General features: G+C 37.8%; 1 protein-coding gene across 1 annotated transcript in view; it reads right to left on the bottom strand.

The window, feature by feature from the left end:
* nrg3b (neuregulin 3b) overlaps nt 1–18,852 on the bottom strand; it is a 304,145-nt gene extending 285,293 nt beyond the window's left edge. Inside the window, exon 1 of the mRNA XM_038280578.1 lies at nt 16,576–18,852. Within this exon, the coding sequence (XP_038136506.1) occupies nt 16,576–17,422 (847 nt within the window). The 5' untranslated portion in view covers nt 17,423–18,852. The remainder of the gene's footprint in view (nt 1–16,575) is intronic.
* Nucleotides 18,853–19,919: the final 1,067 nt, after the last annotated feature.

The raw sequence follows: 19,919 nt of genomic DNA, 5'->3' as shown, positions 1-19,919 counted from the left end.
CAACGCATCTCTGAGACATATTAAGGGGTTAAGAACTGTGCCATTAAATTCCTGATCAGATCCAGAAGCAGTAAAACCTCAGTCTCTTCTCTATTTCATTCCAAAGGGGTTTTATCAGGTGTAAGTCAGAACTCAGCACAGACCAGTCAAGCTTATCCATTACAAAATGTCTCATCCATTTCTTTATGGATCATGCTTCTTGCACTGCTGTACAGTCATGGAATTGTCCAAAATGACTTGGTCTTCTGAGGATTTCTGATTTGCTGAATCTAAAGCCAAAGCCAATGTCCTTAAAAACCTCCAACAGCATAATTCTCCCTCCACCAAAAGTGTGCCACAAAACAGTCAGGCAAGTGTCATTTTATAGAGAACTGCCAAACCCAGACTGAGTCTATCAGATTGCCAGATGGAGAAGAACAATGCATCACTCCATAGTATGCCCCACTACTGCTCAAGCCTCAAAAGGTGGTATGCTTCACATCACTGCATCGAATGCATCTCTTTGTACTTGGTGACGTATATCATGACTGTAGCTACTCTGCCATGGAAACCCATTTAATTAATCTCTCAATGCATTGTTCTTAATGAGATCTGAAGTCTACATGAAATTATTTTATTCAACTTTCAAAATATTCTTTGTTTTTATGTTTTTTAATCATTTTTTTAACATGATCAACATTTTTATGAGAAAAAGAATGAATTTGAATCGATTATCACAATGCCTTTCTTCCTGTTTTAGTTATAACCTGTGCTTTTGCTAAAAGTTGCTTGAAAGTTTACATACTGTTCCGTTACACTAAAATTCAAATGACACAAAACTGAAAAAGTAATATTAATTTAAATTAATAATTTTTTTATTTTTTCTTTATTCTAAAAAAAACATCAGCTGTCACTGACAAATTAAAGTACCTTGCTCATGAACAGAAAAGCAACATACCTGTAAACAGGTCAACTATACAGAAAACACCTGATTTCAGTGATTGCCTCATAGTGATACTCAACAGAAATTTAAATTTTATCAGATAGATAGACAGACAGACAGACAGACAGACAGACAGACAGACAGACAGACAGACAGACAGACAGACAGACAGACAGACAGACAGACAGACAGACAGACAGACAGACAGACAGACAGACAGATAGATAGATAGATAGATAGATAGATAGATAGATAGATAGATACCATCCTTTTTAAAATGAGGAAATTATCTGCAAGATTTATTTATCAAGAATGCATATTATTCTTTAACTTCTCACAACACATTAGTTAAAGTAAACAATTTATTTGCATTCCCATTTGGCATTTTAACTGAAGTGCAAAAACGTGACTGGAAGTTTCGATGCAACATAAGTGTGGTTTTATGGGAAGCAGAAAGTGAGGATGTTACACTTATGCTGACTTAAGGTTTAGCATCAAATGAAGGATGGAGGAATTTCTGCCAGAATGGAAGGGGGGGAAAGAACAATGGAAAGCAATAATATATATTAAAAAAAAATGATACTACTGATTCCTTGTAATTTCCTTGAGAATCCTTCAGGGGAAGAGGTGAGACTTGCTAATATAAAATGATAAATGATATCCTTATCTTTTCCGGTACACTCAAGATAAGGCCACTCATTGGCTGGTTATTCATTGTGTCAGTGATGCCAAGTGAACAGCAAAAGAGACACACATAAATCAGGAAAAGGAGAAAACCGAAATAAGAAGATGGATTAAAATAGAGAAGATCAGACACAGAAAAGGGAAACACTAAGTTTAGAAGCTTGAATGACAGTGGGAGGGAGGGGTGACCTCCAACTTTACCTCTACAAGCTACAGCAACCCTCTCCATCCCAACTGGGCCAGCATGGCACATTTCCTGTCACAGGAGGTGGCAGCGGGTCACACATTGCAGTGAATCAATCCGACTGCCGCAACCTCCGCATTCCACGCTTTCCTGCAAACTCATCATGTACCCAGATGCTATGAGCAAAGCAGGATAGTGAGAAGTCGTGTTCTACATCCTGTGCATCCCTCAGTCTCAAGTAAGACATTCAACATTTATCTATACTTAAATACTTAGTATCTATATGGAGTTTGGAAGAATTTATTAATTTATAACTTTAAATTTTAACTCTCAAATGGAGGTTACCTTTAATAACACTATTATGATGTTTTGGAATCACAGAAAAATATGTAAGGTTTTGTTGTAGCTTTGTGAAATGCACCAATTTCATTTAGTACAGCTTTTTTTAACCCCTCTTAGAATTAGATATCCAGAAAAGAGCTTCATCATTTTAAAGAATGAGAACACTTTATTATGGGACACCCATACATATTCAAAATAACTAGAAATAAAACAAAGCATAAATGTTTGAACATCAATTGAAAAGTCTTGTACATCTTTATTAAGTTCAACAAATATAAAAAAAAACTTTTCTATAATGATTGTTTTCCTGCGACTGCTTATTTTCTTAAGCATACCTTACCTGCACTCCGTTTTGTTTTGTTGCTACTATAAATAAAGCTTGAAAAACTGATTTTTCTTTTCCGTCTCTTGTCTTGCAGAAGCTTCTGAATAAATACAGAGCAGTGGACCTTAAAATGGAAGAATATGAGTCTGATTATGTGTGTGATGCAAATTCTACCAAATACTGCCTTGCTAATCAAGAATCCATTTTGTCCCAACCGTCCGAGTCCAATCAGAAAACTGGGGCCACCAATAACTTATCATCGTTGGCAGTATATATAGATGTATATATAGCGGTGCTCTGGGTAGGAGTTGAGGTTCACCTACCAGTATGGCAATGACTCAACATACAGCTAGAACTATAACGGACCGATTCAAATCAAACTCATTTCATGTTTAAGAAGGAAATAGACCTTATTTTAAACAAAAATCTAAACTACTGCCTAAATAACATTTGTATTAACACCCATCTGCCTAAACCTGATCTATTTTACAAAGAAAAGTATCTGTTCTCATTCACCAAATATGCAAATCTACATTAGGAGACCGTAAAGTTTGAATAGATTTCTATATGATCAGTGCAGCCATTGCCAAATTCAAACCAACCTCAGTAATCTTTATGACCAGAAAATAACTAAATTTAACCAAAATCACAAAAAAAAAATCCCAGTAGCTGTCTCCACTTTGTAATTTACTGATGGACTGTAATTCCCAGTTTTTCCAAATACACTGCCCACATGTGACCAAAACCTTCCTTAAAACCATTAGCACTCTCCAAACAATCAAACCGCCCCACACCAACCCATCATATTTGTTTTCAAATTGATAACAGAACCAGAGACCCCATAGGGTGTGTAATTCAATGTAGGGATCTAACAGTCCCAGATCAGATATGATGGAGAGTAATCCACTCTGCCACAGCTGCATGCACTATCTGTGAACCTTGTGGACCATCAGCAAATCACCATATTTTCTGGCACAGTAGTGAACAAAATGCCTGGTTGAAGGGGGGGGGGGGGGGGGGGGGGTATATTTGAGGGTATAGCCAGACACTGTGGTAAATGAGTGCCCACTATGACAGGCTAGCATGTGCTAGACTTGAAAGCTTGTGATTAAAATAAGTGCTAGGGTGAACTCCCTTGGCACAAGCACATATTTCAACCTTTAAATCCCTAATAGGCACGAGTACCCAATTCTTAGAATTGGAAAAAAAGATAAAATGGTAAAGATGAGATGGTAATAATCACACAGTTTGTTTTCAATTACGATTCTTTTTTCCCACAAGCTTATAGAACAATTTTATTTCTCTTAGAAACATTTGTAACAATTAACTCGGTGGGGGTGGAAAGCTCACAATTGCAAGAATAGATGTGTCGAATTCAGCTAAACATGAACCCCGCAGATGTATTGATTTTCATATCTATAGTCTTGTTTTTTTGCTGTCAAAAGGTTATCTGTAGGAAGAAGTGCCACACACCAACATCCAACATCATGACGGTACCATTAGGCCATCAAGGAAATGACAGCTAGGTCACTCTTTTGGTTAAAAGGAAATCTTCATCAATTATTCAAACTTCTGGCAAGACACATCCCACATGTTTCTCTTACATTCCATTAATATTTCAGTCCATAGCCACCTCACATCCTATTCCTACCTCTTTCCCTTGTCACCACTGCCCCGGGAATATTCTATCTGGATAAATACCGCTGTGAAATTAAAGATCCTCTAAATGACCTTTAGTCAGTATTTAAAGGCATGCTTCTATAAATTCCAGAGAATGCCTTCAAGGTCAATATCATTTATACGTATCAGCCAAACTTTAAAAGACAGTTACAACGCATCTATTAACTTTACTAGTACATATGTGAAATGCAAATAAACCACACTGCATCTGATGTTTAATTTTAGATGAGTTGCTATTCCGCATTCTTTAAAAGTCTGAAAGAGAAGGGATTTAGAATCATTTTCCAGGTCAGGATGATTATGGTCAAGTTTTTAAAAACCTAGATGAAAATAAGTCTGCACCATTTTCTAAGTTAAATACATCCATTGATCCATCGACAAATGGAGGGGTCGAATACATAGCCATTGAAGATGTATCATTTTCATCAAATAATTCATAGAATAGAAAACACATTTCGATAATAAAATGTGAAAGAGCCTTAATTTAATTATAATATAATTCTAATTTGGGTTCCTATTACATCAATGAAAGTAAAATGACATCTTGATTAGTATTTTAATTAGTTGTCAACTTTTTTAGTTCTTGGATTTACATGGCACTCTTAGAACAGTTAGAATGATATGGGAAAATGCATACATCAGCTTTTTCTTAGCTTCTGGAGTCATTTCCCCCCTGGGTCTCTCTAAGGATGCATGAGCTTTATGTTGAAAAAAAAGCCACATTTGGGATAAGATCCAGGCTTGGTTAGTGTTTGCCAATTCAACCAAAGTGAAGGGGATATGTTTACAATGCCTTGGAGAAAATGTTGCCACAGAGGCTCAGCTCAAGGATCAAATGTTCTTTAACATGAGGCAGGATGACATGCAACAACTACCCAAGGCTCTAAACTTCGCCATCAGGCACAAGGGCCTAGCTGGACAATTTGACCTCAGTCACGGATGTTGTAGCACTTTCTTCTTTGCAGAAATCAGCTCCTTTCACCAGTGCTATATACAGTACCTTAAACAACGTTAAGCATTTCTAGAAAGATTCTGATTTGGTAAACTCCAGGAAAGTATAGAATGTTAATGGAATTTAAGAACACTAGGTCTCAGCAATTACAGAAATAAAGCTAATTTTATTTCCAGAAAATATGTATTGGCAAGCTATGTTAATGTGTAGCACTCTCATTTTAGTAATACACATTATCAGTCTAGGCCTGCGCAAAGGTAAATTAGAGCCATAAAGTTAGTTCAAGCCGAAAAATTAAAGTTTGTTTAAAAGAGAAAATAAATGAACCTGAAGACCATGTTGAACCACATAATAAACTGGAACTGAGAAAAACAGTCTGCAACCAAGGAAAAAATGTCTACTGAAAATAAGTTTTGCAATAGGAAAAAATATGACCAAATTACTATTCAGATGTAAGTTTTATTTTTTGAAGTTGCAGATTTTATGAAGTGCCAGATGCCATGAAATACCACAAGTTATGTTTGTAAGACTGTTGGATGAAGTTGTGGATTCCTACAACAGATGTGAAAGCAGGAGCTACATATGCATCCTCCTGAGCTGCCATGTTTATTACGTCCTTTTTTAATAACATGTCTTCTTTTCCAATTAAATTTCCTTCCTTCCTCCCTTCCTTCCTTGCAGTTTTATAATTTCAATTTGGTGGTGAGTGGCGGCCTAGTGGTTAGGGCATAGGACTTTGAATCCTGAGGTTGTAAGTTCGATCCCTCACTCCCACAGACTGCCACTCTGGCTCCCTGAGCAAGACCCTTAACTCTACCGCTCCCCTGGTGCTGCACAATGGCAGCCCACTGCTCCCCAAGGGGATGGGTTAAATGCAGAGAAGTAATTTCCCCCTGGGATTATTAGAGTAAATAAAAAAATTGACATAAAACTACATCAAAACCATGTCCTAAAATAAAACAACCCAGTACTTGCTCTTTAAAAAAGGTCCATCTATCAGAGTTCTCACGAGGAATTTGTAGGGTGGGGGGTATGATTTTTTTATTTTTTTTTAAAGCCTGCGCTCATCTGTCAGGACAGTAGCATGTTCACCTGCCTCCGTAAGCTGATGACAGTCAGTCTACAGTGCAGGGTTCATGTTCTGACAGCGCCTACCTGATTTATATGTCCAAATAAGGAGTAAATGTGGTTAAAAAACTGTTTCAGCTGCCTTTACACTCATTTAAAATACAGGTGCTGGTCATAAAATTAGAATATCATGAAAAAGTAGATTGATTTCAGTAATTCCATTTAAAAAGTGAAACTTTTATATTATATTCATACATTACATACAAACTCATATATTTCAGATGTTTATTTTGTTTAATTTTGATGATTACAAATAACAAATGAAAATCTCAAATTCATCATATCAGAAAATTAGAATATTACTGAAGACCAATAAAAACAAAGGATTTATAGAAATGTTGGCCAACTGAAAAGTATGAACATGAAAAGTATGAGCATGTACAGCACTCAGTATTTAGTTGGGCCTCCTTTGGCCTGTATTACTGCAGCAATGCGGCGTGGCATGGAGTCGATCAGTCTGTGGCACTGCTCAGGTGTTATGATAGCCCAGGTTGCTCTAATAGTGGCTTTTAGCTCTTCTGAATTGTTGGGTCTGGTGTATTGCATCTTCTTCTTCACAATACCCCATAGATTTTCTATGGGGTTAAGGTCAGGAGAGTTTGCTGGCCAATTAAGAACAGGGATACCATGGTCCTTCAACCAGGTACTGGTAGCTTTGGCACTGTGTGCAGGTGCCAAGTCCTGTTGGAAAATGAAATCTGCATCTCCAAAAAGTTGGTCAGCTGCAGGAAGCATGAAGTGCTCTAAAACTTCCTGGTATGTGGCTGCGTTGACCCTGGACCTCAGAAAACACAATGGACCAACACCAGCAGATGACATGGCACCCCAAACCATCACTGACTGTGGAAACTTTACACTGGACTTCAAGCAACGTGGATGAAGTGCCTCTCCTCTTTTCCTCCAGACTCTGGGACCTTGATTTCCAAAGGAAATGCAAAATTTACTTTCATCAGAGAACATGACTTTGGACCACTCACCAGCAGTCCAGTCCTGTTTCTCTTTAGCCCAGGCAAGACGCTTCTGACGCTGTCTGTGGTTCAAGAGTGGCTTGACACAAGGAATGCGACAGCAGAAACCCATGTCTTTCATACGTCTGTGTGTGGTGGTTCTTGAAGCACTCACTCCAGCTGCAGTCCACTCTTTGTGAATCTCCCCCACATTTTTGAATGGGTTTTGTTTCACAATCCTTTCCAGGGTGCGGTTATCTCTCTTGCTTGTACACTTTTTTCAACCACATCTTTTCCTTCCCTTCGCCTCTCTATTAATGTGCTTGGACACTGAGCTCTGTGAACAGCCAGCCTCTTTAGCGATGACCTTTTGTGTCTTGCCCTCCTTGTGCAAGGTGTCGATGGTCGTCTTTTGGACAACTGTCAAGTCAGCAGTCTTCCCCATGATTCTGTAGCCTATAGAACTAGACTGAAAGACCATTTAAAGGCTTTTGCAGGTGGTTTGAGTTAATTAGCTGATTAGAGTGTGGCACCAGGGGCCATCAATTTTGAACCTTTTCACAATATTCTAATTTTCTGATATGATGAATTTGAGATTTTCATTTGTTGTCATTTGTAATCATCAAAATTAAACAAAATAAACATCTGAAATATATGAGTTTGTATGTAATGTATGAATATAATATACAAGTTTCACTTTTTAAATGGAATTACTGAAATCAATCTACTTTTTCATGATATTCTAATTTTATGACCAGCACCTGTAAGCGTATTGGCAAATTTCCACTGTAATTCTAAATAGTTCAGCATAACCAGTGTCTGTACTCAAATGCCATCCGCAGGGAGCTCAGATGTCAGGTATGATTTACACAATTACTGTGACTTTTTTAAGCATAATGGGTTGTTACACTTTGATACGTTGGTCAGAGCCCTGTCTATGTTACCCTTTAATTTTTCTCCACATTTAATATACATGCCTTTTTGGCAACTGGTGTTAAACCAGTGTACCTGGGGAAGTCCATTCATGAAGAAAGTCTTCTTTTTATGTGACATTTGTTGATTGACTCATTGATAGTTTTTATTTGACTTACATGTACATTGTTACATGCTATCTTTAACTTATTTCTAAGATGCTGGCTCCACTCATGTCTTTATAATTAATGAATTGTGTGGTGTAAGAAAGTGATAGCTCCAACTGATTTGCATTCCCAGCTGATTTTGTTCTGCAATGGCCACATTGTGAAGACAGTGCAGTGACAGGAATGAGGTGAAATACGGATAATACCTTGAGGGCAATCTGCATAAAAATGAGAGATAATAATAGAAGAGGTAAAATGGTGGTCTGAGATATGCAAAGTGTCTAGCCAAAGCTCATTTACTTAACTGTCATGTCTATATGCCTTTCCCTGCCTGCTGGATTATTATCCTGTAGCACGCTCTCTGTTTTTTTGAAAGTCTCCTAGCAAGTAAATCCTAGCATTTCTCTTAAGTACCTAACATACTCCGTTTCTTTCTTGCTTCATTTCATTTTTTTCTTTTTTCCTTTTTGTCTCCCAGCTGTCCTCTATCAGGCTTTTCTCCCTCCCTCCTCCTCATTGATTCTTCTAGGGTCAGCAATTGGAGCAAAGCACCAGCAATGGAAAGGCCATGAGATCAATTCCTGCAAAATTTCAGACGTTCAGTGTGCAGTCGTTCTAGGATAATTTGTCTGCAGGCTCACCCTGCTGAATACACAGATTTATTCTGCTTTGTAATTGGTGTCCATCTATGTCAAGTGTCACTGCTATAGCTGTAATAGGCCAGTGCTGCCCAATAGTCTCATTAATTTGCATGTAAAAAGCGCACGTATGTAGCCTTTACTGTCTAATGAATTGAAGCTTTGTACATTTTGTTTTCTTACTTGGGTGATTTATTTATTTTTTTCTTTTATAAAAAAAGTGTTACTCATTAAACAGAAAAACCGAGAGAATAAAAATTTCTCAAAATAAAGCAGGAACTGGATATCCTCTGGGGAAAGTACCTTGTTTTTACAAAAAAGCCTAATTTTTAAATTTCATTTTTGGAAGAAAACTTTTAGAGAAGTAAAAAGAATAAAATAAATAAAAAATATTATATAATATAAATTTTTCATGTTAAATAGTCACATATATTTTCACAAATAAATAAATGCAAAGCACTTACAAGATAAATATAGAAATAATAAGACATTAAAAAGTGTATATATATATATGTGTATATATATATATATATATATATATATATATATATATATATATATATATAGAGCATTTTTCCTGAATACCATTATATCTATTTCACAATTGAAATAGAATTATTTCTGAAATTCTGAAAAAATAAATCATAACCTCTCAAAGCCACAAGAACATAAAAAATAAGCAAATCAGATAATTAAATCGTAAAGAATATGACTTCAAAAATGTATTCATTTAGAAAGCAGCAGTTTATGTAAGCAGGAAATTTAAAGACTGACCAATACATACTGTAATGCCAGTATTTTATCAATAATCTCCTACTAAACATATTGAAATCACACATTTCCTAAAGACCTCCAAAAAACAGGTTTGAGCAGAAAGGTTATTCCAATTCTTTTTTGCCCTTAAAAAAATGTGGCATGAGAACTCGTGTCTCCGCACTAAGAAGACATTTGCAAATTGCTGCAGCTGCGCACGCTGTGCAGAACCAGCCCTGTTGAGCCAGCTTCAGCGAACAAACAGAGCATGTCTCTAGAGAGACAGAGGGGCCTCTGAGGCTGTCTGGCAAATCTCAGTCTGACCTCCCTGGAGAGAGAGGAACAGGGTAAGAGAGGGAGGGAGAGGCAAACTGGATTTATATCTTTGTTTTTAATCCCCCTTACACGCTCCACTGGCCATACAGTAGTACTTTGTGCAGCCTTCAAATGGAGCCAGAGGGGAAAAAACGACAACAACAAAAACACAGAGCTTGCATGACAAGAAAAGCACCCTTTTGTTTTTTCCCCATCTCATCAATGAAAACAATCCCCTGTGGCACTTAGGGCAAAGCAATAGCAGCTTCAGACAGCACAACTGTAATAATGTTGGACAAAGGTGTCATTCTGACACCAGTAAGTTATGCCATACTAATTTGAAATACTCCTTTTATTATTCTTTATTATTTTTAACTAATTTTTTACAGACATTAGACATATAAAATGTATTATTTTTTATAGATCTCAATGCTAATTAAAAGAGTAAAAGCATCCTCAAAATGTAACTGGCAAAAATAAACATTTTGATTTTGCATTTGCAAAAACCAAGACTTGTTCATCCTTCCAAAGTCAAAGAAAGGCAAACAGAAGTTACTAATTTTCCAGGGGTTTGCCAGTTGAGATGAATACTTTGGCTTTGTCTCAACAAAAGTCTCCACCATTTTACCTGCATCATGTTTGACTGACAGGGAGCTTCATTTCGTGTACATTATCTTCAATAATGTAACAGGGTTAAAAGCCATATTCTTGTTTGTATAAAAAAAACTGTTAGACTGTGGCTAGACTTTTTTGTAAATACGTTATTTTGAGTCATAAAGGAACATTTTCATAGCTAATGCTCTACCAGGAATGTTAAATAAAATGAACTGAGTCCATTTGCTGGTAAGAGTTTGATTAAGGGTAAACAATTGTTAGAACAATACATTTGCATACAGAGAAATATTTCTAAAGTGACAAAGACTTCACCATTTTAGTCCACAATTCTATTTCTTACTGTAGCTAAAATCTTTATTGCTTTAGAATATTACTGTTCTGGATGTAAGTGGTTATCCATGATCATATCAAGTGATGTCACATTTAGGGTTGAAACAATATGTAATTAATCAATTATTGAAATGATTGTCAACTAATTTAGAAATCGCTTATTTTTTAACGGGAGTATAGAGACTCTAAAATGTGCCTTTAACTGATGGAGCATCCAACTTAAAGCAGTAATTATACTAAAATTGTAATGAACTATATTGTCATTTTGCAGGTACAATAAAAAAAACCTTTGTCAATATAGTCTATCCAGAACTCCTAAAATGAAAAAGTTTTAGTTTCACCTGGTTTAATTCTGTTAAAAGTCTTCTTTTGATATCTAAATATTAATCGATTAATTGAAAAAAATAATCAACAGATTAATCGATTCGAAAAATCATCAGCTCCACCCCTAGTCGCATTGAAGGGATGTGATATCAGCTGCTGTAAAGACAAATGCCATACATGTTTTATATCATCACAAAGTTACAGGAGAAAAAAAAATTTAAAGCATGGGTTTACTTAAAATGCATGCTTGTATGTTTCAAGTCCAATGTGTCACAATAAACATATAAAGTAATGAGGATGTTTGGTGCTTTATTATCTAAACTTATTAGTACTCTCCAGAAAAAAATGTCTGTTAGAAAAATATTTTGGAAGACAATCCTGCAGCATCCAGAATGTCAGAGTCAAAAACTTACTAATAAAGTTTCCTTTATATCATAGTTTCCCTTTTTTTTTCTCCGTATTCTTATTTACATATAGACGTTTATTCAACTAAACAATAATGATTGCAATTGAACCATAGCTCAATACCCAAGATTTAATGAGTATGCAATAGAGATCTGAAAAACATATATAATATTCACGTTTTAATAAAATGCTGTGCTCATCTTTCTGGTCATACTGTTTTAAATGTTTTATAATGCTGTATGTTTTTCATTGCATTAGAACACCTTATGATTATATATGACGTTTAATACATAACATCAATCTGTTAATAAATAAGTGAAAATCACCTTTATAACACATTTTATTCATACTTAGCCTTTATTTGTATATTAATATGCATGCTTACCCTTTAAAAAAATCTATAATATACTTAAGTTTTGAACTTGAATATGATTTGACTTAATTGGAATTAATTATAAGGGCAAAAAAATATCAAAAACTTTTCATGATGTATCCCTATCAACAAACAGAAAAACAAAAAAATTGCTTTCATTAAATACCATTGAAGTTCCCAGCTTATATTTTAGACCCCTGGCCAAAGCTATTCTTTTTATTTAAGCCATTAACAAGATTAAGATTACATAGATGTTAACTCAGTTGATTTACATTGGCTCTTTTGGTTTGCATCTCTTCTCTCTCTGTTCCAAACTCCTGCACAGCTTGAAGACGTTCCCTCTGTGTGAAGGCACTGATGCAAGAAGCAGCGCTTCCTGCATATCAAGGTGCTGACTAGCTCGGCTGTTTCCCCCAGAAGCAGGTAGCTGTTTCATTCAGGAACAACATCTTTGAACTACTTCAAGAAAACCAAAGAAAAGGATGCTACTGGTTCTTCACAGGGCTGCAAATGGGCTAGTGATATGTGCATGGAATTACAACCACTTTTCACCAAGGAAGGTTTCTCACACAACTGAGAGGAAAGCGGAACAGGCCCCAAGCCAACAGAGTGTCCAATGGTTTTCCCAACAGGCAGTCATTGTCCACTGCTCCATTTGCCTGTTATGTCTGCACCTCTAAGCCAATCTGGCTTACATGACAGTTGGACATGTTACATTCTCAAGAAAGGAGGGAAAAAAAAAATCAAATGATAGATTCATGAGTCAGAGCGAACACATGTCACATGCTAGTCTTTGTGTTTACAAGTATGCCAGTTTTTTTTTTTTTTTTTTGCTGAAATGCCCATATGCTCATGAATGTGAGCTGAGAAGAAAGAAGCTGAAAAAGTAGAGAAAAAATAGACAAAATGGAATGACAATGGAAAAAGCAGCGAAAGAAAATAAAAGGATGAGCTACAATACATCCCTCAACCTGAATGAAAAAAGATCGTCTTTAAGAATACCAAGACTAATTTAGGTTTAAACCAGAAACCAGGAGCAATCCTAAAAATATATCCTTTTACCACCACCTAATGGATTTAAAGTGTAGACTGCCTGAAACACTTTTCCTCACTGCATGTATATACAGAAAAAAAAAGAAAAGAAAAATGCTATACATTTGTTGAGGGTAAAAGTATGTGTTATAAAAAATTTCTTCATCAAGCAAGGCATTTTACATATCATTTTATATTTGCTAAACTGATTCTTGATGTTGACTAGCTTATTTCTAAGGATCCAAACTCATTTTAGTAAACATTTCAGTAAAATAATTTATTGGTTTAGTAGCACAGCGACTCCTCAGTTTTTCAAGAATATTTTAAGTATCCACATAGAAGCTTTTTTCCGTAAAAAATGTTTTTTAATTTTTTTTTAGCAGGTTTATCTTATTATTTACATATCAAACTAATATTGTGTGGTTTTAAATTATCAACGTCAGTCCATATAGAATATAAAGACCAAGATATCTCTTTGCTATAAAATGACTTGAATTAGGAAATGGGAAATTATGAGAGGAAAGTACTTTTGGAACATCTTAAACTATTTGAATTGTGTAAGTAAATATTCCACAGCTACTTGTGAGCCCTTGAGATTTGAAAATAAAACTGAAATATAAAAAAAGAGAACATACAAGGATCAAATCTTTTAAATCTAGTTATTTATGCAGGTCTTCTTCACCATTTGAATCATCGTTTGTGTCTTTGCTGAAAATTTGAAATATTTGCTAACATAAAATGGGGTAAAGAGAGTAGAGACTAATTTCACTTTTAAAATTGACATGTACTGAATGGTGTATACCCTTAAAGGGATAGTAGTCTGAAATTTGTACAGTGCTTTTTTAATCACAAATTTGTAAGCAATTAATGTCACACTAAGATACAGCAGAGAAACCTTGTCATCCTTATTTAGTAGAAATCAAATTAGTTGGACCTGGAGGCTAAAGCGAATAGCTAGTCAGAAAGGGACCAAGGGGTAATGCAAAGCACTACTTAATGAACCTTTGCAATATTTTGCATTAGTTTGCAGCTGGAACCTGGCTTTATAGTGGAAATTCTATTTGGGAGGCAGTTTGAATGATATTCCTGAAAACAGAAAATGAAAAAAATAAATGAAATGATATAACCTTTGATTTATAGACCACAAAATTTAGTATCTGTCATCTCAAGGTTGATGCTCCATCGGATGAGACGTTAAAGAGGGTGGTTCAGTTTTCTCTGGTTACATTGGGCAAAAAGTGCCTTCCACCTTCACAATCTGTTCCCTCTTTGCCATCAGCTCCTGCACTTTTTCCTCACTTTCACTAAGACAAAAATAAGCTCTTTGCAAATATCTAGTGGCCAACTGTGAGCTTGTAATTTATATATGAAGGGTAAAGATAAAACAAGGGGTAATCCTGAGCATAACTGATACATTTGATTTTGTTTTTTGTTTTTTCAGGCTGATAACCAATTGTTTTGACATTAAACCTCTCCTTGATATGCTCTGCCAATTTTTGGGGGGTGGTTGTTGAAGCTGATATTGTGTTTTGTTTTTCCCTTCATTAACATCATAGAAATGTGTTCACTCCCAAACTAATATCCAGATAGGCATTGTAAATGAGGATATATTAAATGCCTATATTTTTTTCTTCTCAAAAATGCTCACTTTATACATTCTGAATTCCTCATTTAGTTTATGTTAAAACTTGAATTAAAAAATAAACAAACCAATAAATACTAATTAGAATTCTAACAAAGAATATGACTTCTATTGAATCCATTTGGTGACTTTTGTTTTAGTATATTTGAAGTGCTGCCTTCCGGCTGGCTAATGTAGACAAAGTGTATAGAAAAAACAAGACTCAAAATAAATTCAATTCTTTCTCGAAAAACCAAAAAAAAATCTTTTAATGTTCTAAATTCCTGAGGTACAAAAATTTGATTTACTAAAAATATGATACCATGTGAGGTCCTCAGCCTTTTATAGTATACAGCACAAACAGATGCTTCCTGATGTTCACCCGAGGGAACTGCTCGCCTTGGCAGCTTTCAGCTGTTTGGCAGCTATTTGGCAAGTGATGTAATTGACTCTAGAGCAGCGGATAATTTTGCAGGAGGAGTCTGAGGATTGTCTATGGCTATAGAGAGTCAGCTAGACTGAAAATATTTTGCACAAGGATGAAAAAGTGTCACTTGATCACTTTTGCTGCTGCAATCAATACCAGTGATACATCCACCTGATAAATGAGACGGTAGCATGTAGTGAATGCGGCCATTTAATCTGTACCAGGAATGTGGAGGAATGAGGGTTTCATTTTTCATCTCAACACATTTTTGTTGTTAAATGAAAAACCATTTCATATTCCATCCCTTTGGCAACTCCTCTTACAGGAAGCAGAGGTGAAATTGTAACTTAGTAGTCAAAGCATATGAAAAAATATGTTTCTACCAGTCATATTCACAACTCATCACCCCATTCACATCCTGCCCCACCCACATCTCAAAGAAATTTTGCAGGATGTTGAAAACGTGTTCCTTGTGGAATTAACAATCATGGATCCTTCTTACTTTAGCACAATACAAAATATGCAAAACTCTCATCTCCCCTGCTTTGTACCCTCTATCTCCCTCAAGCTTTTCCCTTACTTAGCCCCCTCCATCTGTTTTTTCCTCTCATCTCGCAGCCCCCTCTCTTCCTTCTACTGCTTTGTTATGCTTCCCGCATTCGAGTCCTTCATTCGCCACCCTCTTTAACTTTGCTGTTTTTCAAAGGGTTTCTCTTCCTTCTTTCCCTTGTCTATTCCCTTTCCACTTGTCCTCTGATACCCCATTCTCTTCCCCATATCCATTTTACTTCCCCCCAGCACCTAACCCCCCCAGCCTCACACTCTATATCTCCCTGCAGTGTAAAGCTGCACCTGCAACATTCTGCTAAATAGGATATGTGGCCTTGATTTATCCGATTCCTCAAGACAAGAGGGTGAAAGCTAACTTCACTCATGCATTGACACCTTACAAGCAAAGTTTTTTTTTCTCATAAAAATACCATCTTTGGTCAGAGTACATAGTGCAGGACTTAAATTTCCACTCTAGCAGAACCAAAGCCAAGTCTAATCTGTCAGATAAAGCCCTGTACTCAAAGGTACTTTTAAAATTGTAGAAATAAGGAAGAAAACTCCTCTGGAGGTAAGATTCATATCACATTCATGCATAAGGTAAAGATAAAGATGAAAGGGGTGAAATCACAGCATATCCCCTGATACCAGCCTGCTCTAATGCATATGATTAATATTAAGCCAGTGGAGTATCCACTATCTACGAGGATAAAGAATAAAATGTATATTATGTGATTAATCCCAGAGATTAAGCTGTAACTAGGCCTGCCAGATATGATAGGGTTCCTTTATACAGACGTGAGGGTATAAGAAGTGGCTACTACGTTGAAACACTCCATTTAGTGCCATACAGGCCCAAGAGCTCTTCTCAAACACTCATGAGTTCAACACATACCCTTTAAATACTGCACTCACTCGTACAGCACTAGTGGCCAAAATTCTGGACTTACGTGTTCTGAAGCGGTGGTGTGGGCGTGTGGCTGGACCCCTCCCTGGACGCCCCTGATTCCAGCGTGATGTGGGCTTCAGTGGGACTGCTGGCTGGGAGGTCGTTGTTGGGGGTACCTTGGCGGTGCCCTTAGAAATAGCTGTTGTGGTCGTGGATGTCGTGGTGGTGACGGTAGGAGAAGTCTGTCCAGGATTTGAATTGGCAGCTCCATTGCGTCCGTTGGATGTGCTGCTTCCTTTCCTTACATTACTGCGGGGCGTGACCTCCTTACCACTGGGTGCAGGGGTAAGACGGGTGGCACGGGTGGCGGAGGTGGTTACTGTAGTCCCACTTATACGGGTGCCAACTCGATTGTGCAGGTGAGGGGCTCTATTTCCATCCCCGTTGGGGTTGCTGCCATTTGCTGAGTGGTTTGCTGGTGGACCAGATCGAGTTCTTGGGGCTGGGGCAGTACCATCTCCTGCCAGAGGTGTGGTCATTGAAATCATTGCTGTAGTAGACGGAGCTAAAGAAGTCGTAGCCGTGGAAATGTCAGGCCCCTTGGGCATGGCGCTGGGCTTTGAGAGAAATATGGGGTCCTGGCCATTGATACTCTTTGGATCAACCAGATCCGTAGGGACATAATCTTGCACAGAGCCAACCACAATCCATTTGAGCAGCATGAGACTGAGTCCCAATCCTACAAATCCCATCACCAGGGGTACAGCACACAGCCAGGTCTGCTGGCGAGGCCACACAGCACACGGGCCACAGCGGAGAGGGCCCGGGGCTCGAGGGGACGCTGGTTCAGCCCCTGGCTCCTCCAGCGTCATGGCTACCAGAGTGCTTGTACCAGAGCGCTCACTCATCCTGCTGCAGCTTTTTTCCCCCCTTATTCTGTCTCAGACTATTTGGGAGGTCAAACAGGTGGCCTGATAATAAACAGGCATATGTAAAGATACGGTGCAGAAGGGATGCTGCACATTTTAAGTGAGTACAGCTAGAATGACTACATGCACAGATCTAAAACCAAGCAGACACAATCCACTCACAGTCACGTTTTAATTAAAAGCTGGCACTGCATTCAAATGCATTCAAAAAGCAGCATAACCTACACTCCCTCTGGCGGACAAAAAACAAACAAACACATTCACTCACACAGAGACGCTCACACACAAGAGCACGAATGCATGATATCCCAACTTCCCATGAGCATACAGGTTATGGACAGGTGAGTCAAGCAGGAGAAATAGGGCTGCAGGAGGGGAATAGGAGGGGAAACAGCGCTTCACTGGAGTTCTGCGTAAATTGAGCGATGAAAAATCCGAGGATGTTTCACTCCAGTGTTAAAAAGGTGCCCCAAGTATACACATATATTTATATCGATCCCACAGATTGGAGCCGTAAATCCACCAGGATGGGAGCGCACTAAATCCAGCAGCAAGCCAGGACTCCTATGCAGCCTTATAGTGGATGATTATCAGCCGCACGGGGAGGGGGGGTCCTTAAAAATGTAAACCACCGCTCCTGGATGTCACGTCAGTTCATTTCACTCGGAAATATTTAAATATATACAGAAGGAATTCGCTTGCAGTGTCTTTGCAGGGCTGCTCCAACTTTTCATCTAAATGCGCCCTCAGGGTTGGAGCGCTCGTTTCAGATGACGGTGTAACAATAATCCAAGAGCCACGACTGAAAGCAGGCAGCTGAGGGAAAAAAGGATCTGAAGCGATCTGCCAATAAGACTGAAGAAGGGGTGATGTTTGTTGATCCAGCTGATCCAGGTCCTGTTTCCAGGCGCTGGCCACCCCCCCCGGATCGGATTATTCCCTTTCCAGATTCAGGGAAGGGGGGGTGGGGGAGAAATAACATAAAAATTGTTCAAAAAGATGATTCTGCGAGTATCCTACCCTGTTCTGCATTCCCACGGAGGTGCGAACAGCAGAAGGGGTGACGGAGAGAAGAGGAGCAGGGTGGGTGAGAGAAAAAGAGAGGGAGGGAGGGGGCAGCTGCTCTGAAAAATGATGCGGCGGCTGCTGTCGGAGGCTGCAGACTGAAGAAGAGAGGAGGAGAGGATGGAGAGACAGGGGAGCAAGAAGGAGAGGGAGGGGAGGCTGCGGTGAGTGTTCAGGGCTCCTTTCTCATCCGGTCCCCTAAAGATACTCTAAAGTGACAAATAGTGACTGACCCCTCCTGAAACTCATCCACACCTCCTAAAAAAATGAGATTGAATTAGAAACATATTCTTCCTGATAGGATCAAGAAAGGTGGAGGGAAAAGAAACAAGATCAAGCTCTGCAGCTGATGCAGATATGGAGGCTGAGCAGAGTGGAGGGAGGAGGCGGCAGCATCAACAGCAGCAGAAACAGGAGAGGCGCTTCCATAGATGTGGACACACCCCAGGGAGAACTGAGATCCAGGGATGGGAAGAGAAAGAAGCAGGAAGAGAGGAAAAAACAAAACACCGCCTGGTGTCTCCTGTAGTCAGCACACACACTGGCAAACAAGCCAAACACCAGGGTTTTATAATTTACGGGCGAGCTTCAGCACCATACCTCAACTTGATACTTCCATGGGCAGCACTAGATAAATGCCTTATTTTACAGTTCAGAAGGGAGTAAGGCTTTAGGCTTAAAGCCTGGCAGGGTTTTTGTATTTATAGGACGTTCCTGGGCATAAGGTAAAAACAATGTTACTGGAAAAACAGCAGCCGGTAGCAAAAACAGTAATTCTTTATGAAAAAAGAAAAAAATTGTTTGATTTCTTTATGTCTCAGTTGCTTTGATGACATATGGCTGCATGCAGAACAAGAACTTATTCATTAACAAGTAAGCGCCAGCAGTGACGAAGCGTACTTAAATATAGCACATTTTTGGAGACAGAGATAAAAGTATGAATATTTTTTAATCTTGTATCAATACAGACATGAAATATAAAGGGATGTGCAGCTGGAACCAATTATTTACATGCACTGTAAACAACATTTAACATTCCGTTTTATTTTAAATCCGAACAAACTTTTTAAATGTCGTATTCTTCGTTTATTTCTATTCTGTCACGTAATGACCTCATGAAAAGCCAAAGTTTGTCCAGATTCACACTTCAAAAACAATCTAGAATTTAATAAAAACAAATTTCATCTTAATTTAAGGAGGTAAATAAGATGATTTGCCAATGGAATGAGTATTTTTACTCTTAAAATATGATAATTTGACAATATGCACTTGAAATGAGACAATGTTATTGTTTTTTTCTGATTGTAAAAGCAAATTGTCTTGTTCCATAGTCAAATTGTCTCATTTACCTCCTTAATTCCAGAAATAATGCTTTTGTTGTAAGAAAAAATGACTTAAGATTTAAATGTTT

Source organism: Cyprinodon tularosa, unplaced genomic scaffold (assembly GCF_016077235.1).
Source record: "Cyprinodon tularosa strain WSP-4 unplaced genomic scaffold, ASM1607723v1 ctg161, whole genome shotgun sequence".
NCBI classification, from domain to species: Eukaryota; Metazoa; Chordata; class Actinopteri; order Cyprinodontiformes; family Cyprinodontidae; genus Cyprinodon; species Cyprinodon tularosa.
Note: the sequence above shows the minus strand (reverse complement) of the source record. Positions and strands in the feature narration are given on the sequence as shown.